Source organism: Cucumis melo, chromosome 5, assembly GCF_025177605.1.
Source record: "Cucumis melo cultivar AY chromosome 5, USDA_Cmelo_AY_1.0, whole genome shotgun sequence".
NCBI classification, from domain to species: Eukaryota; Viridiplantae; Streptophyta; class Magnoliopsida; order Cucurbitales; family Cucurbitaceae; genus Cucumis; species Cucumis melo.
This window is the reverse complement of record NC_066861.1, coordinates 29,124,882-29,148,676: the sequence shown is the minus strand read 5'-3', so window position 1 is coordinate 29,148,676 and position 23,795 is coordinate 29,124,882. Positions and strand designations below refer to the sequence as shown.

Here is a 23,795-nt window from a genome sequence, read left to right as displayed (position 1 = left end):
CTTTATAGTGCGCGGTTGTTATGGAAGTTGAAATTGCTCATTGTGATTTTGTTGTGCATATTTAAAGGGCACCCAATCATCCGATTAGGGTTAGTCATTCAAATTGTCTTAGCAGCCTAAGTTATTCAAACAAAGGGATTTCCTGTTAAGTGGAAATTACAACACTATTATGAAAGGCAGTCTTACAAACTTGAGAGAAACTCAAGTTCTTCAGAGAGGAAGTCTTTGTCTTAGTGGGAGTCTGGGACCATCTTCACTGAAAAATAGATAACAAATGAAGAAATTTTGAAATGAAAGTAGTGTACAAAAACTCAAAAACTAAATCGTTACTAAACGAGAAAAATATAATTTGCTTTTAAATTGATTCTTTTTAAACTCAACAAAATTTCAAATAAATTTATCACCATACTAACGATAGAGATATTTTAATTTAGAGTTATTTTTGCAACAAGATATTAACGATTTCATTTCATATACTAACTTGTGATGTCCGTTTTTTTAACCTTTTTTAGTTTAATAGTATTTTTTTTTAAGCTTTTCAATAGTTTAGAAATATTTTTTAAACAAAACTCTAACGATTTTCACAAAACTAACTATAAGTTGAGAGTATTTTTTTATAATTTAACCTTTTGAAAATTACGAACAATAAACTAAGTCTAAATATAAATTTGAACATAAAATAAATATAAATTATAAAATTTGATATATTTTTCTAAATAGTTTTAATATTTAATATTTTATTTTTTTTGTGAAAAAAAAAAAGAGTTAGTAGGAGAGAAGGGTAATATTGTACTTTTGCAAATACATAAAAATGAAGAAAATGTTATAATCAAACTCTTCCTTCGACCTCCACAATCAACCCGGAAAACTAGGGTTTTGAGCTAGAAATTTTTTAGGGTTTTTGCGAGGTTGAGGAAAACAGCTTAATGGAAGAAATTGTTGAAGGCGTCAATTCCATCAACTTGAGTTCCGATTCCTTTAAGAAGAATCGGATTCAAGTCTCCAACACCAAGAAACCCTTGTTCTTCTATGTCAATCTCGCTAAGGTTTGCTATTTCCCAATGTTGTTTCGATTCCATTTACTATTTTGAATGTTTTTGTTTTCCAAGTGATTAATTATTGTTTCTGATTTTTTATTCTTTATTTTTTTTTTTTTTTGGGTTTGTATTGTAGAGGTACATGCAGCAGCATGATGAGGTTGAACTTTCTGCTCTGGGAATGGGTAATTTTGCTGCTTTATGCTTTCGTTTTGTTCTTTTAAGTACTTTACCTGACTTCGAATCATGAAATCTAGAATAAATGGACTGTAATTTGTATTTTGATTTGAATTCTGCCTTAAAAGGTCTTTGAATGCGGAATTCTGGGACTATGAATTAATGATGAAGTGAACTAGTGAAATAATATGGAGTTTTTGGGTAGCTTATATTCAACTTTCGCCTGAGCAATTTGCAATTCGTTTGTTTTCTTTCTTGTTGATCTGACGACCTTAACACTTCTCATCTCACTAGTTGGATGTTACGCCACAGTATGCGGACTAACATTAACAATGAAAAATGATACTGTTTCTTTTGTATCTCTTTGGATATTTCATTCATCAATGAAATTGTTTCTTATCCCAAAAAAAAAAGGAAAACAGTAACTGGAAGAACTTGAGTATCATTGGAACTAAAGGGATGTGAAAATTTTGCTTTGGAAAAGTTTGGTGGATATAATACTATTACTAATATTATTTTGTTAATATCAAGTTTTTGGACTGATATTCACCTTGTATTCGGAATGAGTCCTACGGGCTGGCTTTAAGAAATTTTGTAGAAGATTTTTCCAGCATTGGTCACATTTGGTTTTTTATCTTTTATCTATTTTTACCTTCCCTATGAAAGAATTTTATCACAGTTTATTCTCCATTAATAGCCGTACATACTTGCAATGTTTTGCAGCAATTGCCACAGTTGTTACAGTTGCTGAAATTTTGAAAAACAATGGATTGGCTGTTGAGAAGAGTAAGATTTCTGGCTTTTCTTACTTTTCAGACGAGAATGTTTACTTGTGTTCCTTTTACTAACTTGCATCAAATTTACAGAGATTGCAACCTCAACTGTTGATATCAAGGATGACTCAAGAGGAAGACCTGTCCAGAAGGCTAAGGTGAGGATTACTCTGTGTATATTTAAGATCAAGTAATTACTTGGCAAATACAAACAATGACAAATTTATTCGTTGACTAGGATTTTTTTTATAGTGGTGCTGATTAACTTAATTGTGGTTCCATTTGCCCTCAGATATTAAGATAATGGCATGACTAGTTCGTGATGCGTTGTTCCATGATCTATGTTTTGTTATTTGACATGGAGATTGAATTTTGTTAGCATTCTTTTGTCACCATGGAACTTAATGAATTTGACACTCTTTTTCTCTAAGAGCTTCTTGAATAGTTATTCTAACTTTGGTTTGGCCTCACCAGATTGAGATATTGCTGGGTAAAACTGAAAACTTCGATGAATTGATGGCTGCTGCTGCTGAGGAAAGGGGGGAGATAGGCGATGCAGACGAGCAGAGTTAAAAGATGAATTGCATTTGCTGTATCTTTTTGTTTTAGCTATAAATTTTGTCGATGATGTTGAATTTTCCATCAATTATTTGTAGCTCTTTGCGGCACTATTTTTCAATCGTGAGTTTGTTCATAAATTTCGTTTTAGGGATCTTCAGTTTCTTTGGAGTCTTTCTTTTTAACCTATAGTAAACCAAATTTTGTATTGTTATTCTTTTGCTACAGATCATTTGCTTTATTTTTTCTTCTTTGTACCAATTTTAATTTGCCTAAACATTTGGAATGCAGTGTTGATTGTGATTGGTTTGTCAAACTCAAAAGTAGATATTGAAATGTAATAATATTGGTATTGAAGCAAATTTGAGAGCATTTGAACGATTTTTATAACATGCAATATTGTCAATGGATGAGAATGTGAATTAGACATGGCCCAAGTGATTGAAAATTGAATCCTCTATATTTCATTTCCACATTTCAAATAAATTATTTCATACAATAGAAAGAATAATCGGGCAAGACCCTCTCATAACTCTTCCTATCCTTAATAATGTGTATAAATTGAGATAGAAAAATTCTTAATCCCTAATCATTGGAGGTTAAGACCAGCAATCCCAATACACCAATAAGTATGTACTGCAATAACAACAATGAAACAGTGTTAGTAGACAACCCACTCCAATATAAAAGCTCAAATCAAGCCATTCAAAATCGGATTTAAAACAAATTCCCTTCTTGGGGATGAAAAAATACAACTATATGCCCACCTAGACAGTCTTTTGCTTATTCTTTCTTCCTCTTTCTTTCTTCCTGATATTTAGTATATTAATACTTTTGGATCTTTAGGTTTTGGATTGAATTTTTAAAAGTTTTGTGTTTGGTTTCAAATTTAGTCCTTAAATTTCAAGATGTTACAATTTTACAATTGAGATTCGAGGTTTGTTTCGATTTGATTCTTAGGTTTCAAGATTTTACACTTTTAACCTTCATTTTTCTTTAAATAACATTTTACTGCAAAATTTGAAACAAAACTCAAATCTCAAAGTGTGAAATTGTAACATCATGAGATTTAGACTAAATTGAAATGGGATTAAATGCAACATTTTGAATATGTGAATCAAACGAAAACAAGACTTAAAATGTGAGGTATTTTCCGCTAATTATTAAATCAAGCAAAAGAGTGTAGATGAAGACTTTTAAGTTTCCAACAAGTTCAAACCTTGATTATAGGCATGTCTGTCATGATAATTGTTGCATATCCAACATATGGCAAGAAACTGCAAACGAAGAACAAAAATGTTAGAGCAAGAGGATTCTCTATTTCTTTGCCTATTTCTAAACAGCTTGTATAAAATAGAGCCTTCTAATGCACATCAAGTTGACGACTATGGTTAGAATTCAGAAAAATCAACGACAAGTATAAGCATGTTCAGGACTCGTCGTTTGATCAATAGTTCTTGCAAATTTACCCGATGGCTTTTCCCATTAAGTGTTGTCTTTGCAACCAAAGCTGATTCTCAGCATATAGTGGAATATCATCATATTCATTATTGTCACCTGGAAGTTTGACACAAAAGAAACAAGCAAAGTTCATCGCTAAACATTCCGCAAAATCATTTCATTCCAATTCAAAACCATATCATCCTCCCTTAACAAGTATCTTGAACTCATGGTTCACGTTACAAGTACCTTTTGTAAGAAAATAAACTTCTCCTGTATCTTTGGTCTCATGAACCTGATAAGAATAACATGTTATGTAAATCAAAGTTACAGCTAAACATCTAAAGTGTTTAAGCAAGGTTTAAAATGGATATTTCTGAAAACAATTATAGAAACAAACAAATTAATATCTAGATTAAGAAAAAGGACTAAATTTAAAACACTTGCTACTAACCTTGTGTACACACATTTTGTTGCTTATTTTTTATGTTTCATCAATTTCTTTTGTGATACAACAGAGAAAGGTGCATTCATCCATTATGTTAATGTTACGTAAAGATATCAATAGAAATATCGACATGTCGATAGAAAATTGATAAACTAATCTTATCACGACTATTGGTGATCTTTTTTTTCTTTAGAGACCAAGGGAATTGAGGATTTGTAGGGTGAGCTAAACTATGAAAAATGAAGATTTATCTTTGTTTCTTTGCTATGGGTCAACTTATTTGCAATAAGTTCTAGGGAACTTTAGACAGTGAACAAAATGAGAATATTGGACTTCTCCTTTCACAGGTAAGTAATGGCTTCCTGCTGAGCACTACAACTTCATAATTCTAAAATCAAATTATGGCTGTGTTGAAAAAACCATCTAGTTAAACATAAAGTCCTTGAATGAAACAAATGATCTCTAATGAAATAAGTTGTCTGCACACTTTGTACAATTTAGAGATGGAGAAATTTTGCTGAAAAAACCTTACCTTAATTACACGATGGACGATTGGAATGTCGCGTCCCTGGCAAATGTTATAAATGGATGTTAGTAGACAATTTACAAATGTTGGAAGTGACATTAAATATTTGAAACTGAAAGCAACACTAACTAATCGAAAAGGTTCTTCCAAGTATCGGCAATATGACATAAATATGTAAATTGGATTTTTCTAGAGTTATGTTGAGATACGTAGATTATAAATAAATACCACAAAAGTAAGGTTCTAGAAGTGTTATAACGTTTCTTTAGGCTCCAACCAATTCGAGAATTCTCTTAGATAATGGTTCACTCGTAAAAGTATCTAGAATATAATGGATTCAAAAGAAACCTAGAAAAATCTTTTGCTTGGGGTCCTAAGATCTCATGCTTATAAATAGGAGGTGTGTCTCCATACATAAGCCAAGCTAGAAAGTTAGACAAATTTAGAGTGAGGAAAAGTGAGTGAGTACTGAAAGAGTGAAAAAGTATCTTTCAAAAGTGTTCATCTTTGTAATTTCGTAATAAAAGTTTCTCTCTTCCAAGTGTCTGTCTCTATTCCTTTTGTGTTAATTTCTTTAACAATATTAAACAATGGACCCAAAAGATGCTGATTGAAGTTCATAACTCAATAAATAATAGACAACATAAACTTCTCTAAACACAAACAGAGATATGAACGTGACCCAAAATATTGAATGATAAGACTTTGTTTGATAATCATTTGGATTTTTGTCTTTTATTTTTAAAGGTTAAGCTTGTAAACACTAGTTCTACCTATATGTTCTTTTGTTTTGTTTATCTATTTTTAAGGATGTTTTTAAATTCCAGCCTTCAAAAACTAAAAGAAATATATTTTTAAAGCTCGTTTTTGTTCTTGGAATTTTACTATGAATTCAAATGCTTCCATAGAAGAGATGAAAGTCATGGTAAAGAAATTGTTAAGAAAAAAGCAAAATTTTCAACTGTCATAGTTAACAATGAGGCTTAGAAGTTGCAAGTTACATGGAGAAGAGCGTAACTAGACCAATATAAAGATTATTTCCTTATTAAAAGACAATTAGCGATAAGAGGAGAACGAGGTAAATTATCAACACAAATCAAAGTAAGGAAAAGAAATACTACCATATTTACAAAGAAGAGGAAACCTATTCATTCCCCTACCAGAAAATGGAATTCCAAGACATTGCAAAATCCAAATTGCTTTCATAACGAAAAACTAGCTATAACCAGTGTAGAAATGTATGACGTTAGTTCATGAAACATGATAGTATGAGACAAGACTTACCTCGATGTTATACACAACGATTTCCCCTGTGCGAATTGGATCCTTGTTCATGTGGAGGAACAGAATATCGCCCTGCACCAGATAAAACTCATCATAGGAAGCTAAACCAAAATTATCATAAGCTTTCCCCCCATTAGTGGTTGGCCACTGTGTATTATCAGATATGCTAGCAGAGCTGGGTGAATATAAACCAACATGAATCACTGGAGATGTATGAATTAGGTTAAATTACAACGCCCCTCAAGTTGAGGTTTGTGTTGAAGTTTCAAATTTTCAAATTTATTCTTTGAATTTTGACATAAAATTCTAATTTATGTCTACTAGATCAACTAATTTTTTGAAAGTTTCAAATTTACGAGGAATCTATAGACATAAAATTGAAGTCTAGTGACCTATCCAATATTTTTAAAGTTTAAAAACCAAATAGACACAAACTCCATAGTTTAGAGACAAAATTTGTGATTTAACCTTTGGACAGTAACATAATCAACTAAAAAACTAGAGTCTAATATTTAAGAACCGAAGTTCTTTTCTTTTCATTTCTTTCCTTTTTCCTTTTTTTTTTTTCTTTTTCTTTTTCTTTTTCTTTTTCTTTTTTCCTAATAATAAGCTGTTGAGGCGCCAGTCTTTGCATTATGTTCACGGGCATACCCTCCGCAAAATCCTAGAGATTCAAAGCAAGTTCAATCGACAATAAAGTGTTTCAAGATAATATGTTTTCAACCTAAGACTATCTATAGTTCATAGTTGTAAGAACGCGACTCCTATTTCATATGGTGAAATTCCATAACTTCTAAGATCCAAAAAATCCACGGCACACGTGATTTAAATGTAGATACAAAAGATGAAAAAACTAAACATTTTATATAACCAAAGGCAGTTCTGTATCGATAGTTCAAGTAAATGCATAGTTAAAGTTAGAACCAATCTACTTAGAGAATTAAATGGAAACTTGCATATGTAATAGGATCAGCTCACCCTAGCAAAACCAGGTTCCATACTTCCAGTGAGTACAACCACCACAGGGGACGCACTGCCTGTCCAGCAAATCAATCCTTTCCAAATCATCAACGCAGACGAAATGATCAAACCTGATAGATTACGATATTGTTCTTAGAGAAAACGAATGCAGAAGACAAATGCATGTTGTAGTTGGATTCCAGTACTTCGGAGTTTGAATAGAAGCAAAACACAGACAAAATGAAGATATTTGAACTAAGATTTTGAGCTCCGCGCTCAAATTTTGTTAAAACTTGACAGTTGTATCACTTTAGTTCAGAAACACTCATTTGTGTCTCTAAATTTTAATTTAGAATTCTATACCACATTCGCCGTTGGCCCTGTTAAAATTTTCTTTAGTGGGATAAAATGAAATAGAACATAAAAGAGTCGAAATCCCGTTCATAATTGTCCATTTTTTTTTTCTACTATTAATCTATCAATTCATGTCAAATTAGCAAACATTTGTTCAACATCCACCCCACTTCATCACCATTCAGTTAACGGTGTAAAAGTATGAGTAATACAATATCACAACTTAAATTTTTGAGCATTGAAACAATAGACAAAAATTAGAGTCTAAACGTGAGATTTAACCTCAGACAGTTCATAAAACCAAGTAGTAGAAAGAACTCGCACTTCTCAATCATAAAATAAAGAACAAAGTTGGAGACACTCAACATTTGTAATGGAATATAGAAAATTCAAACTGAATCAGCAAAAAAAAAAAAACAATGCTTCCCTGCAGAATGATGATACTCATTTGGTATATAACATGGAAAATTTTGGTTAGTTTACGTACCAAAACTAATGGCCTGAGATAGAGCCTTTCTGATTTTGATGGATTTGAAAGACTGGATTGTCTCTCCAATCCAACCCATTTTGGCTCCTTTCCTCCTATCTCTCTGTGATGTTTTGAGAGCTGTGAAGTGGGTTTATATGGGATCAATGGAAATGGAAATGGAATTGGGTGTGGAACAAGATGGAAACTTTCTCGCTGTTTAATGAATAATCTACAGAAACGAAAACTGGGTTTTGGTCGTTTCGAATAAAGAACTTCTCAAGCTTCGACTATTCGGGATTTCGCGGGTTCTTACAACCCCGGTTTCCCCTAGCGTGGCTCCTCGATTCCTATTGGTTCTCGTGATCAAGATGGGGACACCAAAAGAAAAAAGAAAATGTTTAAATTCTAATATATGACGTGGCTTTTCAATGAAATATAATAAGATAATATTACATACTTTTATATTAATTCAATTTATTCATTTGCCAATTCAATTTTACTTATATTATGAAATGCTCAGTATAAATTCCATAAAATACATGATATCTCCTAAGTTTAATGCCATTAAAGTTGACATTTTTCCATTTGGGCTTGGATTGATTCATTCCTTATCTACAAGCTTATAGACGTTACTATTGTAGACATTACAATAATGAGATTTAGTATTTTGCAAATTTCTTGCTTGATTTACATACAAGGACAACTCAAAGTTTTTATTTTATTAGTTGTAATTGCAATTATGTTGCCCATGAACTTGCTGTACATGCTCACAAATATCATCTAACATCAATTTTGCATGAAGATCGCCTCGTGGATGGACTCCCCTCAAAACATTTTGATTGTCGTATTTTCCTAATTTATTGTATCTTATTTGTTTTTATCAAAATAATGATGGTAATGATGAAATTGAGAATAAATTCTAAACTTGAGGAAGTCGTAAATATAGCAATTAGATCATTGATAAATCGACAACATTCATCTGATTCGTTTAGTTGATACCTTACGAATAGCTTGGGCTGTGCAAAGAAAATTACAAATAGGGAAATTCGTGGAAATGACAAACATAAGAATGGAAATTGTCAAAATAGCAAATTGTTATTTTTTTTTATTTTTTTTATTTATGGCAAAACTAACTGGGAATAATTTTCAATTTTTTTCGATCGAAAATGCCCCTCAACGGATGAGAACTGTCCATAATCAAATACAGTATATTTAAGGAACCTGGGAAATCAAAGAAAACATCACATAACCGATTACAGTGTATCTGTAAACACACCTACTTATGATAATTATTAACCAAATCAAATAATTATTATATTATTTCAAAGATCCCTAACCATATTCAATTGATTTCAATATCCCTAGTTTTTCCAATTTTTCCCTTCAATGATTATATATTCAAACTTTAGCTACCGATTTTTTCCTTCAATAGCTATTAACGCAATGAATAGGTTCTAAAATTTTAATGCAATGAATTCTTCCTTCCTAAAATAATGATAAACATAATGCAATAATTAACCATATACAAAAACATTAAAAAACCTAACGGAAAAGCATTTAAAACATTCAAAATTCAAATCTCTAAAATTCAAATTTAAATTCCAACTATTCCCTAAAATTATGGCAAATATAATGGGAATACATAAGTTTATATTCAAATCCCAACTATCCCTAAAATCATGCCAAAATACAAATCGAAATTATCCCTAAAATTGGGAATATCCCTAAAATTGTGATCTATCTTTAATGTTGCCAACAAACCGGAATTAATCGAAACCAGACACAAGATTCACCGAAATACAATCTTTTTGAAATTTCACCGGAACGTTCATGGCCATTAAAACATAAATTTCAACAAAGAACGGAGCAAAACATATTATTTTTGAAATTTTAACATCTTTATATTCTAAACTACTTTAGAAAAACAACTAATATTGCCTTTCCAACATTATATTCATAAGATTATGCTATATACATTTTATTTCTTTGCCCTTATCTACCATATTTTCGTAATATCCGACCATTACATCAAATTAAAACGTGATCCCTACAAATGAAACAGGTACCCGTATAATATATGAAACAATAATTTAATTTAATATTCATCCCTCCTATATACAATCTAGCAGTGAATACTTTATTTGATAAACGTGTTCCCTTTGAATTTTTTTCATGGCATTGCAACGAGTGAAGATCGTATTCGATGGTAGATGGATTGAGTCCTATCGGTATATTGACTATCGCCTCCTTGATGTATATGTTACAGTTTCCTCCTCGTTTCAAGAATTTGCAGATTGTATCTAACGTAGACTTTTTCCAAATTCAGAAGTTTCTGTCTCTAGGTTGACCATTTACTGGAAATATTGCAACAATTTGAAACTCATTCAGATTGTTGATGATAAGGATGTGTCTTGGATTATGTTACTTATATCGAAATTCCCCGACAATGATCAAATAAAACTCAACGGATGAGAACTGTCCAGATTCAAATACAATATATTTAAGGAGATAGAAAAATCAAATAAAATATCACATATTCGACTACAGTGTATTTGTGAACACACCGATAATTGTTAACTAAATCAAAAAATTATTATATTATTTCAAAGATTCCTAAACATATTTAATTGGTTTCAATATCCCCTAATTATTCTGATTTCTACCTTCAATAGTTATATGTTCAAACTTTAGCTATTAACGTCCTATAATTTTAATGCAATGAATACTTCTTAAAATAATGATAAAGATGATGCAATAATTAACTATTAACAAAAATATTAAAAAAGTAACGAAAAATCATTTAAAAGATTTAAATTTCAAATCTCAAGTAAAATTCAAATTCAAATTCCAACCATTCTCTAAAATTATGACAAATATAATGGAAATTTAAATTTAGAATCAAATCCCAACCCTCTCTAAAATAATGACAAATAAAATATGATCTATCTTTAATTTTGCCAACCAACCGAAATTAAGGGAAACAAAAATAGAAGATTCACCGAAAGACAATCAACCGGAATTAAGGGAAACAAAAATTTGTACTAAAAGAAGAAGGTAGAAAGCGACGGTGCGGGTGCAAAGCCATTTGAAAATTTGAAGAATGTTAGAACCGGATTAAATTTGAAGAAATTTTTGATAACTCGGTATTTTTTACCGATACATGCAGAAAACAGAGGAAAAATCCAAAGGTTGAAGAAGGAACAGAAGCGTGAAACGAAACAACTCACCAATACTTTAGGTGGTGTAAACCGATTAAAAAAGGAAGGGTGTGCAAACGGTGGAAAAGGGACAGAAGAGAAATCGATGGTGGAAAAGCGACGAAAGAGAAAGCTACGGTGGAAAAACGACGGTGAAAATGTGCCGGAAAGCGTTTTTTGAAAAACGGAAGAACAAATACGCTGTAAAGCTTTACAGAAGATGATTTATTTTTTTGGGAGGAAAAACTAGAAAATTGAAGGAAGTGCATAGTATGTATTAATTACAGGTATTTGTGGGTATTTGTGGGTATTTGTGGTTTTTCTTACTATTGTATTTAGGAGTCTATATTGTAAAGTAGGTAGAGGCATTTAAGGCATAGTTATCTTATTTATTATCTGGAAATTAACTGTTTTGCTATTTTGACAATTTAAAAATAAATTTGACATTTATCCAAAGTAAACTTTAGATTTTGCTATTCTCTTTGTCGCCCATGCAGTCCAACCCCATAGGTATGGGCTTGAGTCGGATTTTGTTAGATGAATTGGGCCGGAGCCCAATGTATCGGTCAACGTTGAAGGAGCTCGGCCCGATGACTGTGAGTCTTCTCTATATCTTCCATACATATATCGTCGACAATTTACCAGTAGCTCTTAAACCCTAATTTTTTTCCTTTCAAATTTTGCTGTCGTTGCATTAAAACCCTACCTTTCTTCTTCGATCTAAAATGGTACTGTGTGAAATTGATTCTTTTGTAGAACATATATTGATTTTAGTTTCATTGGTTTGCATGAATTTTAGTGGTGGTTGTGTTTTTTGCAGACAGGAGAAGCTGTGAATCCCAAAGCCTATCCTTTAGCTGATGCTCAGCTTACGATTACCATTCTTGACCTCGTTCAGCAAGCTGCTAACTACAAGCAGCTCAAGAAGGGTGCTAATGAAGGTAGCGTGCTTTGTTTAATGTTTGTGTTTTTTCGTTTGAAGAAAGTTATATATTTTTAAGAAGTATTGGGTGAGGATTTTGTATGGTGTTATTTGTTTCCCTTGGCTGATAGTTATATTTTGATGGATTTTTCAGCTACTAAGACGCTGAATAGAGGGATTTCTGAGTTTGTTGTGATGGCTGCGGACACTGAGCCGCTTGAGATTCTTCTCCATCTTCCCTTGTTGGCTGAAGATAAGGTAACACTAAAAAATTTTTGAACTTCAGATTGAAAATCATGGGTTTCTGTTACTTCTTGATAAGTTGGAAAATGGGAAAATGAACATATTTTAGTATTGCTATATCTCCCTTGCAATTTATTGCACTATTTTTTTAACTAATGAAACCTTGGTGTAGACAATGTTAGGAATTAGCTTTTATATAGACGTGGTAGTTAGCAGCAATTTCTCTTAATATCTATTTCTTTCTTATGAGACACCCTCAATATGGAGGCCCTTGCCATTATAGCTTTACATTTAATCCATATTTGTGTCATGAAAAGCTGTGGTGGTTTATCGGGAATAAATGCAATGAGGTAGCGGAAGAGCTTCCAAAATGTTTGTTATATTTTTAGCCTATAGAGGATTAAGTAGAGTGGTAATGGACAAGGTTTCTCGAGGTCTGAGGTTCATTTCCCATCACCTTTCTTGTTTATAAGGTTTAATAAATCCACAATTTCAGTTATCTTCCCCCAATTCGTTCTTCTTTATAGTTAACTTCAGGCCAGTGTTCCCTATATTAGAACATTTATATTTGCTTCTAACTTTAGTTGTACACTTAGTCAGAAGCTCAAATTAATTCTATAATGCAAAAGATTGAAAGATGAAATTTATCCCTTACTTTAGCCCTGTGATAGAGTCTCGTTTTGGATGGATTTAGAGGCGGATTACATATCTTGTTTGATAACCATCTTGTTGGAAAACTTTTCTTACTTTCATGTTATGTATGCCAGATATTAGGATGATTTCTTTTCCAGACTTCAATAATCAATGTAATAAAAACATGTGTCCCAAAATGACAAATAATTCTTAATTCTCTATGATATAACAAAATTATGTTGAAACATGCAGAATGTGCCTTATGTATTTGTCCCTTCAAAGCAAGCTCTCGGCCGAGCATGCGGAGTCACAAGACCTGTAATTGCATGTTCCGTAACAACAAACGAGGGAAGCCAATTGAAATCTCAAATACAACAACTGAAGGTAAAAAAGAATTACTACTACCATCTCTTTTTTTGAGCTGTTATCTTTGTAAAAGCATCGCTTTCCCCGTTGATACATTGTGTATTTCCTTCTAAATGCAGGATGCCATTGAGAAGCTGTTGATCTGAAATGTTATATATATTCTATATGGCATTCGGTATGATGGGCTTCTTTGATCATCGTCATGGTCACTGCTCTGGAGGCTTTGACTGAAGTTGTTGTGCAATTAGGGGAAAAAATGTCCTGGTATTAACCTATATATTGAGCTTCTTCTTCTTCCTCTTTTTTTTTTTTTTTTTTTTTTTTTGTTTCTATTAAGAGTGGGACAAAACACTCGTACAATTTTAATGACAGTTTAAGCTAATGTTAACGTCTTTATCCTTGTGAGTTTGCCCTATAATATGATTCATGAAGCATGGCTGGCTTGTTCATCAACATCTCTTTGTCTCTGCCTTTTTGCACTATTATTGATTATAGCTATAGATGTGAAATGATTGTTCAATTATTGACTTTTGTCACATGAACACTAGATTGATTAAGTCTACTTTGTCTGCCTAATTGTGTCATGATTAGGATTTATTAAGTCATTTTTTAACTATATTTATTTATTTATTATAAAATTGTCATTAGTTGATTTTGTAATTAATTCATCTGTTTAATTAAATAGTTTAAAGCATTTTCTAAAGAGAAACCATGATGATGTTTGACTTTTGAGACTAATTTTGAAATGTTAAAATCACTTTTTTATATTTACTCTAAAATACACTTTTGATTAGAGCATTTTAAAAAATACCAAAATACTGAAATTATTTACAAAATAAAAATTAGCAAACTATTTAAAATTATTTACAAAATAAAGTAAAATTTAGTTAGCTATTTAAAACTATTTAAATATTTACAAAATGGAGTAAAATTTAGGAAGCTATTTAAAATTTTTTTCTCTGTTCATAACAAATTTTCCAATATTAATAATGAATATTTTTACTTGTAGTGAAACTATTTGTGAAATATATATTAATTTCTAGTAAATATTGCGAAATATTTATTAACTTTCGATAGTAAACAATCTTTTTATCACCAAAATCATTTTCAATTATGTCCTAAAATTAATGGACTTTTTTTATGAGAATTCATTTATTTTTCCTGATTTAGAATTGATTAGATTTCAAGTCTATGATAATTATATTGGTTGTATAACCAAAAATGCAAGTATACTGTATACATCATATATATATATATATATAGGTTTGCTTTTTGGTTCGGTAACAAGTATATATAAAATGAAAACAAACAATTGTGTAATTAAGGTTATTTATTTAGTTTAGACATGCAAAGAGTTTTGTTATTTTTAGAGCACAACTTGAAAATGGCTATTTTAGATGACTCGACTATGGTCCACGACCAATTTAAGTGAGACCCTTGGGGTCGAAACCTTCTCATTTTCAATCCTATAAAAAACAAATTTCTCTTTCCAACTCACTTAACGATCTTGACACTAATACATTTTGTGACTCATAATTTGAAATTTTGTTTATGTGAAATCTCATCGGTACTGTCAAATTTTGGTTTTCTTTTTCTTTAAATTACTTGTGTTCTTTAATCTTTGAGTTAAAAGAAAAAAAATCTCTCCCAAAAACATCAAACAGCAAGCTCGTGAGCCAACTACGGCGACATTTAACAAAATAGAAATAATAAGTGTAGAAAAACATTTGTTTTGTATTTGAAAATACGGTTTTTAAATACGTTAGAAAGTCAATCAAGATGGATGGAAAATCCTTAGCTAGACGGATATTTTAATGGATACTAAAAGCCAAATAAAAGGAATTAAGAAGGTGTCCCTATTTTGAATGTCTTGTTATGAACTTTATCCAACTTTCTTTCACGTTACATGTTTCTCTAATGGCATGAAGGTGTACGATGTTTCCATTTTTTGTGGTCTGTTGGTAATGTACAAACTAAAGTGCACTCCACATTCAAAGCCTAAAATATTATTCCACTTTTTACTTTTTTTTTTCTTTCTTTTTTAATACAATAAATAAGGTAGGAAATGCCAAACTTCCAACTTGGAGCAAATGACAAACATATCGATAATCCTTAATTATGCTTTGACATCTCTATTGACTATTTTACTTTAATTTTGTTACATGTCATAAAGAGATTTTCATAAGAACTTTGAAAGAAAGAAAGAAGCGTAAGCTTTAGAAAAGTTTCGAAAAATAGTTCCATTATGTGGTGTAGTCATTTAATTCTACTCGCTTTTTATATACTTAAATGACAAATCTTCTACTTAACCTCACACTACATGGTCAACTTAGTTTAACTGAGTACCTTTTATAACACAACGAGTAGTGGTATATATAGATTTGTGTGTTAGAACCATAGGTTACATTTGAATGTTTTTGTGGGTTTTTTTCATAAAAATAACTTATTACATAAAAGACTAATAAGGTCGAAATTAGACTGAATGAGATCCATATGAAATAATGATAATAAAAAATTGTTCCTTTTTGAAAAAAGAAACCTAGAGGAATCAGCTAGCAACACTGATTGTAACAGGTGTCATGTTTTGTTTCTTTTTCTAATTTAATTTAATCTTTTTGGAAGATAGGTGTCATGTATATATTGAGGTTTATAATGTCACTTGTCCCATTCTTCTAAAGATTTTGTAAATTATATGTTTAATTGAGCATCTAGAAAGGAAGATGGTCAAATCTTTCCTCTACATCATTGAGCCTAAATTTTATATATTTAATTTACGGTTGTCTCTATTTAATATTACATACTATCGAACATGTAATAATTTCTTCAAATAATTTTCTTTTACCATTTGTTAATTGTTATTGTCCGAAACTATACAATTTTGGAAAGAATCATAAGGGAGCACATGTCCAAGAAAAGAAATATCGATATTTTGGTTAATCAATGGAGTGAATGGATCGATACCAATAAAAAGATAATTATGTTGACATCCTACGACTTCCAACACTAGAATTGTTTCCACACCATTGTCGTTATACATAAGCAGAGACATATGTCATAGAACAAATTTACTTTTTTTATGTTTAGCTAAATTAGTTACTCTTTGTACTAATTTAGGCATTGTAATACATTAAACTTGATAAAGGTAGATTATCTGAAGTTATATTGTTCAAAAGAGAGTTTTTTTGATTCTACTTAATACATGCATTGTCTAATAAAAAAAGGGGCAAATTATTTGTGGGGGAGGACTCCTAATTGGACTAACATGTTATGTTTTGGAGAGAATTTCATCATTATGTGCCTGACTTAAAATGGCATTATATGATTCTCCCATGGCCATTGTCAACAATGGTTCCAACTATTCCCTTCATATGACCCTATATTTAACGGTGCAAAATCCTTTTTAAATGTGTACGAAATACAAAACATCTATAATATAGATATGTTTCGGGTGATATGGAAATCCATATGGATGTCCTAAAATATCTACAAAAATGAGATTTAACCGGATTTCTTATGTTCAAGTTTTTAACCTTTTGTTAATGTTAGAAAATATTTTTAGGAAGGAACGTGTTTTAATTAAGTTGGGGAACAATCCCCTCTTCATGAAAATCAAAATTAAGATTTTTGACACATTTTTCAACATGGTGGTAATGCTATCAACGAAATCTCTGTACTTCGAGTTTGTTTGAAATGACTTTCTTAAGTTCTTGAAAAAGTATTCCTCGATAAAAAAACTATAACCATTTGAGTGACCGTTCTTACCTACTGAATCTTTGTTTGTTCGGCTATGATAATAGTAGAAGAAAGGCAGAGGGGTTTAGCTAGTTTGTGGGGGTAGCAAAAGCACTCACATGGAGGCTTGATTGTCGTTGATTTCGCAATCAGCAAAATCAAACCCAATCTTTACACATTCTCCTTCATCTATTTTTTTTTCACAAAAATCGTTCTTAAAAGAATCAAAGTTCAAAAAAGCAATATGACGAAACTGGCCTCCATCTTCATAATGACCAAATGTGACCTGTCTCAATTTAGCAATAGATTCATACTTTAAGTGATTATCTAATTTGCTAAGAAATGTCTATATAATAGGAAGTTCCAAACAATGCCTATACAAACCGAATTGGAGATCCATAGCTGAGGCAGCAGCGCCATAGGCTCACTTCTTACCTTACATTCTCTACCAAAAGAATGGTGAGTTCTTCTCAGTTCTTTGCAGTATTAGAAATAGGATCGATAACATTCATATATTTCTTCTTTCCAAATAACTATCTTAATGGCTACAGGATGGAAAGCAGAGACTAACAGTTGCTGATGCTGTGGACTACAAAGGGTGTCCAGCAAACCGGTCTAAAACCGGTGGTTGGGTCCCGGCTGCTCTTATCGTAGGTACTATACTTTGTCTTGTATCTTTGGTACGCCCTTCTTCTTGAAGTTTTTCTGGAACTGAAACCAAAACCAGCTTCAAGAAAGTAAACAAAAATTTGTCTTGAGAAGAGTTTGACATGTTCCCATATCTCACCTATCAATCTAGTTTGGACAAAATAAGGTGGTCTTAGATCATCAAGAACTACAATTCTATTCTTGTCTGAACTGCAATAGATAGCTAATCCAGTTGTGAGAAAAGTTTGGATGAGTTTCAAGAACAGTGTAACTATTATTGACAGCTACATTTGCAGGGTCTGGTCATAGCCTAAAAGATGTTTTAGAAGGACGACCCACATCAGTCAAGTTTAATAGGTAATCGGAGAAAAAATGATGATCTTAATCGTGAAAGATAAGATTTTAGATTTTATTAAGTTTTGATGAGTAGACATCTTTAGCACAGCATTCAGAGCCTTCTCAATCTCAGTTCAAATCAATATTTTCCACCTCTAGAAGTGAGAGGATGGGACCCTAAAAACCAAAGCCATAGACAACTTCAAATAATTCTGTCCATGACATTATTATTCAGACAATCAAGAATCGGAAAAGGACAAATATTATTAGCTGGAACTTTCCCACATAATTAAATGTAATTGTTATTGCCCATCTTCAATTATACTCCACTTTCTACAAATGAAAGAATATTCAATTCTGCTAACTCCTAGATATACAAAAAAAAAAAATTCCGTCTGGTGTAAAATTTGGTTGTTGTTTCTCCAAGAAAACTAAAAAAAAATTGTAATCATAATGGAAGAAAAGATAACACCATTAAAGAGAGAATATGGAATTTTTGCTACAGAATGAATCAAACTCATAAGATCTTGGACAGGGATTGAACTATGTGAAAGACTTTCAACAATGGGAATAGCTGTGAATCTGGTGACTTACTTGGTGGGAACATTGCATCTACCTAGTGCAACTTCAGCCAACATTGTCACAGATTTCATGGGCACATGTTTCCTCCTTTCCATGCTTGGAGGTTTTCTGGCAGATTCTTTCCTAGGAAGATATAAGACAATAGCAATCTTTGCCACAATACAGACACTGGTAAAAATAGATTTTCTTCAGATTATTTGACATTTGAATCGACAATCTTATTTTCTCTTTTCATAACTCAACCATAATTGCTAAAATGAATTAGGGAACTGGAACTCTAGCAGTAATAACAAAGCTACCACAACTACATCCACCTCCTTGCCATCCTATTGGCAGCAAGAACTGCAAGCAAGCAAATGGGTTTCAAATGGGAATGATTTATTTGCCTCTGTATCTAATTGCTCTAGGAACTGGGGGTATCAAATCCAGTGTTTCGGGATTTGGGACCGACCAATTTGATGAGAAAGATGATAAGGAGAAGGCTCAAATGGCGTATTTCTTCAACAGATTTTTTTTGTTCGTCAGCAGTGGCACTTTGTTAGCAGTGACAGTGCTTGTTTACTTGCAAGATGAAGTGGGCCGCAGTTGGGCTTATGGAATTTGTTCAGTTTCAATGTTCACAGCAATTTTAATATTTCTATGTGGTACTAAGAGATACCGATACAAGAAAAGCATGGGAAGTCCAATAGTTCATATCTTCCAAGTCATTGTTGCAGCAATAAACAAGAGGACGATGGAACTTCAACTCAATGCTACTTTGCTATATGAAGATTCTGCTGCAACCTCAAGAATAGATCACACAAATCAATTCCAGTAAGTGATTTTTTGGCCTGACTAAACATACTTGAACTAACCACTACGCCCAATAAAATCAAAACACAAATCTGTGGCAACATTTAACAAGTTATTGATTTAAAAGAAACACTCCACAAATCAGAATTTGGACAAGGGTATTAATTTGTTTTACTTTCTAGATTTCTAGACAAGGCTGCAATTGTTGCAGAGGGAGATTTTGAGAAATCGGTAAGCTCAGCTCCCAATCCCTGGAAACTCTGTTCGGTAACAAGGGTAGAGGAGGTAAAGATGATGATGAGACTGCTGCCAGTATGGGCCACAACCATAATCTTCTGGACAACATATGCTCAGATGATCACTTTCTCAGTGGTTCAGGCATCCACAATGGAAAGATCATTAGGAAATTTCAAAATCCCTGCCGGCTCTCTAACTGTTTTCTTTGTGGTTGCCATTTTGATCACGCTGGCCTTTTATGATCGTCTTATTATGCCTCTTTGGAAGAAATGGAAAGGGCAACCAGGTAAATATGGAATCTTCCCATTCTCAAACTTTAACTCGGGGAAGAAAACAAAATCTTAAACTTCTATTGGGTTACTATCAGAATTTTTGTAATCTCTAATGTTTTTTTCAGAATATTTGATTTGTATGCATGCATGTATAAAACTAAAAGTTTTGCGACTGAGACCGTTGGTAGAAACATTTGGAAACCAAAATGAACTTCCATTGAATTATCAAAGCTTTATTGAAGGTTACAAAGTTTAAGAAGAACCTACATGTTGGAGAGGAATAATAAAACATCGTAATATTTTTGGTTTAGGAAGCAGTTTATTCTCTTATTAGAATTTTTGAGAACGTGGTTCATCCATTTTTTTCGCAGGTTTTACAAACCTACAAAGGATTGCCATAGGTCTTATCCTGTCAACTTTTGGAATGGCAGCTGCAGCTTTAGTTGAGATGAAACGGCTCTCAGTGGCTAAAGCTGTGGGTATATCCACTGCAACTTTGCCTTTAAGTGTGTTCCTACTTATTCCTCAGTTTTTCTTGGTGGGTTCTGGAGAAGCTTTCATCTATACAGGCCAGCTCGATTTCTTCATAACACAATCCCCGAAGGGAATGAAAACTATGAGCACTGGCCTCTTCCTCACAACTTTATCACTTGGGTTCTTTGTTAGTAGTTTTCTGGTTGCAGTTGTGAAGAGGGTAACCGGGAGCATGGATGGACAGGGATGGCTTGCAGACAACATAAACTATGCTAGGCTCGATTGTTTCTATGGACTTCTTGCCATACTAAGTGCCATAAATTTTGTAGCATTCTTAGTTTGTGCAGTATGGTACAAGCCACAGAAACCAAAACAACTCCTTGAGATGGAAACTAGTACAAATGGGGGATCTGGAGCTGAGAAATGCTAGTAAACTAAGCTAGATTTTTTATTTATTCATTTTGTTTCTTGTATTCCTCATTACTCCAAAGTATGAATTGGTGGGGGGGGGGGGGGGGACAGTAATAAGTACTCTTTTTAGAAAAATAACTAAGTACTCTTGAGTCTTTGATTGACTAGGGATCATTTTATAAGGATAAGCAGGTACCAGTTTCAATGGATATTTTCATATGGAGTATATTAAAGCTGCACCCTTGATCACTTTTAAATCATCATTCCCGAGTTTGAAATAAAGAAAGAAAGAAAAAACGTGGAGTTAGCAATGCAGTAGGCAAGAGAACAAAACTTGCAGATAAAAGCTCGTTTTCAGGTAGCAGAAAACTGAACACCAACATAATTGTGAGATGTCCTTGAGATGAGTTTGAATTCGGCCCTTCCCTTGAACATTATATTGTTTGTGAGCATGTGTGATCTAACACATAAGCTCATAACTGAGTAATATATGAACTTCGCAAATTACAGTAAACATCATCATCGTGCCTCGGGTAGGGGGTGTTCAGCTAGAAATGGTTATCTAAACAAATTCAAAACAAGAACATGAATAATAGTAGATATATTAGTTAAACGTTCTGAACAGCTTCCGCCTGGAAGCTCAGTCCAATAACATCCACAAAGTTCATTCTCCAGTCATAGAAATAGATTCTGTACTACAACATTAGGCAACTAAAAATCAACCCCATAAACCCCACAATAAATAGATGAACCCAAAAAAATAATATATCTAAGAACGCATACCTAACTCAAAACTCCAAAACTTAGCCGATATACGAATTCAATTCTTGCAGCTACTTTTAAACATCATCAATCTGTTCTCTTCTGCAAGTCTCCTCGTTAAAGCTCATGCGTGTCAGTAGCCTAATTTTGATTATCATTCTTCCTTTCATTCCCTTCTTCTCTCTCCTCCAACAACCTACCAGCTTCCTCATCTGCCTGCTGAGCCTTTTTCTGACCTTCTGCGGCTTTGAGTGCCTGCAACTTTGAATGGTTGTAATACGCTACTCCTAAGAAGGCCAGCCCATAACCAAACAAATTAATGGGTGTCACCGTATCCTTAATCACAGACCAGGAGAATGCAATCAATAACCAATCCTTCACTACTCCAGCAACATTCATTGTCAAAGCAGATGTCTTTCCCACGAGTAAAAACACAGCAAGATTCAACGCAAAAGCACAGAATGAATTGGTACCAAAAATCACAAAATCCAAATGGAAGCTCGAATTATCCCTCAACAAAGGGTACTCCATTATCAACCATGGTACAGATAAGAAAACCAAACAACACGGAGCTACATAGTAAAGCGACGTGATGGGATTCAACGAAATACCCTTGGAATTCAACAAAATCTGAATCATCACCAATCGAGTGGCCTCAAACGCAACCGCCAACAGCTGCAAAGTAACACCCTTTGAATTGAATTTCGCCTCTCCATACGCAGCAACTGCAACACCAAGCGAGATCGAAATCATATTAGCCATTGTATCAGACTTAAACTTCTCCTTCTTAAGCGAAACACCAATCGAGTACACAGCGACAGGCATCAAAGCCTTGAGCATCTGTATAAAAGAAACCGATAGATAGATATACGCCGAATTAGAGAACCAAAGGGAAAGCGAATACAAAGCTCCGATCGGAACCACAGATTTGAAGTAGAGCTCGCGGGACATGGAAACTGGCTCCACAACTTTGAAAACGCTGACGAGAAGGTAGGCGATCGAGGAACAGAAGGCCATATGGATCATGGTGAGAGAGATCGGAAAAGGCCAGTTGTACATCTTCTGATCTAGAATGAATTTGTTGTAGACGATGACGGAGAAGCTGAGGAAGATCCATATGGCGACGTAGGCATAAGAAAGGAGAACTTTCTTCAGAACACTCTCGGAGATGGCTCCGCCCTTCCCCATTATCCGACGACCAAAGGGAAGATTTCAGATCGAAAACTGAAAAACGGAAGTTGACGAAGGAAAAGGATGAAACTGAAGGGATTTTGGCGAGAATCTCATAGGATCAGTTAGGCCGGGAAGAATCACAGTTACGGGCCGAGTCAAATGGGCTTTTTTGCTCTTCGTTTGAATGCCTTATTGGACCTAGCGAAGCCCAAAATGTGAAATATTTGTGAAATGGAATTTTGTTGGGCTTTGGATTCTAAGCTCGGCAATGATAAAGGGACGGGTAATTATAATAATATACGCCAAAATTTATATATATTTTAGTAGACTTTCACGATTCTTTTTAAATATTGTTATATACTTAGTTATTTTGAATCTAATTAATATATTTACAACTATCCATTTCATTAATGTTGCTACGTACTTAGTTATTAATCCCTATATTTTCTATTCATTACAATCATATTTTTAATTGTTCTAAATTGAAGCATATACGTGTTTACATCTTCCATTAATTTTCCTTCGAAAATGGAAGGTTATGCTAATTAATTAATTATCAGTCAAACTTGCACATACTATGAATGTTGCTAGCATTCATCTTATCAGAGTTGGATATATAGTACAGACATGGGTCAATCGGTCAAATCTACTTGTTGCTTTTATTTTATTTTTCTTTTATCGGTAGAGTTAAATTTAACTTGACAACGTCTTAATCTTCAAACTAGATAATTCCCACAAAACGTTAATTGAAATAATATACCTTAACTGATGATCGTGATTTAGCGAGAGAGTGTGTTTTCTCTATCGGTTTGCATTTGTAAATTAATTAAGTTTTATTTGGATGCAACAAAACAGTTGACAATACACCTATCTCACAATAATGACAATAACAAACTCAAATCAATAGTCTAAAAACGAGTCTATAATCAAATTCCTTCCTTCCTTCCTCCAACTTGAAAAAGAATAAAATTACAACGAGGAAAAATAGT

General features: G+C 32.9%; 5 protein-coding genes across 5 annotated transcripts; 3 read left to right on the top strand and 2 right to left on the bottom strand.

Moving 5' to 3' along the window:
- Nucleotides 1–813: 813 nt before the first annotated feature.
- On the top strand, nt 814–2,786 carry LOC103497344 (uncharacterized protein At2g34160-like). Its single transcript, XM_008459494.3, has 5 exons — nt 814–1,046; nt 1,174–1,222; nt 1,938–2,000; nt 2,081–2,145; nt 2,462–2,786. Exons 1-5 carry the CDS (start codon nt 927–929, stop codon nt 2,558–2,560), a joined length of 396 nt encoding a protein of 131 aa, XP_008457716.1. The 5' UTR covers nt 814–926; the 3' UTR covers nt 2,561–2,786.
- Nucleotides 2,787–2,983: 197 nt separating this feature from the next.
- LOC103497334 (uncharacterized) lies at nt 2,984–8,365 on the bottom strand. Its single transcript, XM_008459481.3, has 8 exons — nt 8,045–8,365; nt 7,222–7,334; nt 6,244–6,315; nt 4,966–5,001; nt 4,235–4,280; nt 4,015–4,102; nt 3,765–3,822; nt 2,984–3,181 (listed from the first exon to the last, which is right to left on the bottom strand). Exons 1-8 carry the CDS (start codon nt 8,121–8,123, stop codon nt 3,131–3,133), a joined length of 543 nt encoding a protein of 180 aa, XP_008457703.1. The 5' UTR covers nt 8,124–8,365; the 3' UTR covers nt 2,984–3,130.
- Nucleotides 8,366–11,831: 3,466 nt separating this feature from the next.
- LOC103497328 (uncharacterized) lies at nt 11,832–13,840 on the top strand. The gene is made up of 5 exons (XM_008459468.3): nt 11,832–11,951; nt 12,044–12,164; nt 12,300–12,403; nt 13,274–13,405; nt 13,507–13,840. Exons 1-5 carry the CDS (start codon nt 11,949–11,951, stop codon nt 13,531–13,533), a joined length of 387 nt encoding a protein of 128 aa, XP_008457690.1. The 5' UTR covers nt 11,832–11,948; the 3' UTR covers nt 13,534–13,840.
- Nucleotides 13,841–16,926: 3,086 nt separating this feature from the next.
- LOC103497318 (protein NRT1/ PTR FAMILY 6.2) lies at nt 16,927–21,053 on the top strand. The gene is made up of 6 exons (XM_008459456.3): nt 16,927–17,578; nt 17,671–17,773; nt 18,639–18,856; nt 18,951–19,498; nt 19,660–20,000; nt 20,358–21,053. Exons 1-6 carry the CDS (start codon nt 17,576–17,578, stop codon nt 20,888–20,890), a joined length of 1,746 nt encoding a protein of 581 aa, XP_008457678.2. The 5' UTR covers nt 16,927–17,575; the 3' UTR covers nt 20,891–21,053.
- Nucleotides 21,054–21,457: 404 nt separating this feature from the next.
- Nucleotides 21,458–22,951, bottom strand: LOC103497308 (probable sugar phosphate/phosphate translocator At5g25400). The gene has a single exon (XM_008459444.3). The coding sequence runs from the start codon at nt 22,819–22,821 to the stop codon at nt 21,775–21,777; it is 1,047 nt and encodes a 348-aa protein (XP_008457666.1). The 5' UTR covers nt 22,822–22,951; the 3' UTR covers nt 21,458–21,774.
- Between the last annotated feature and the right edge of the window lie 844 nt (nt 22,952–23,795).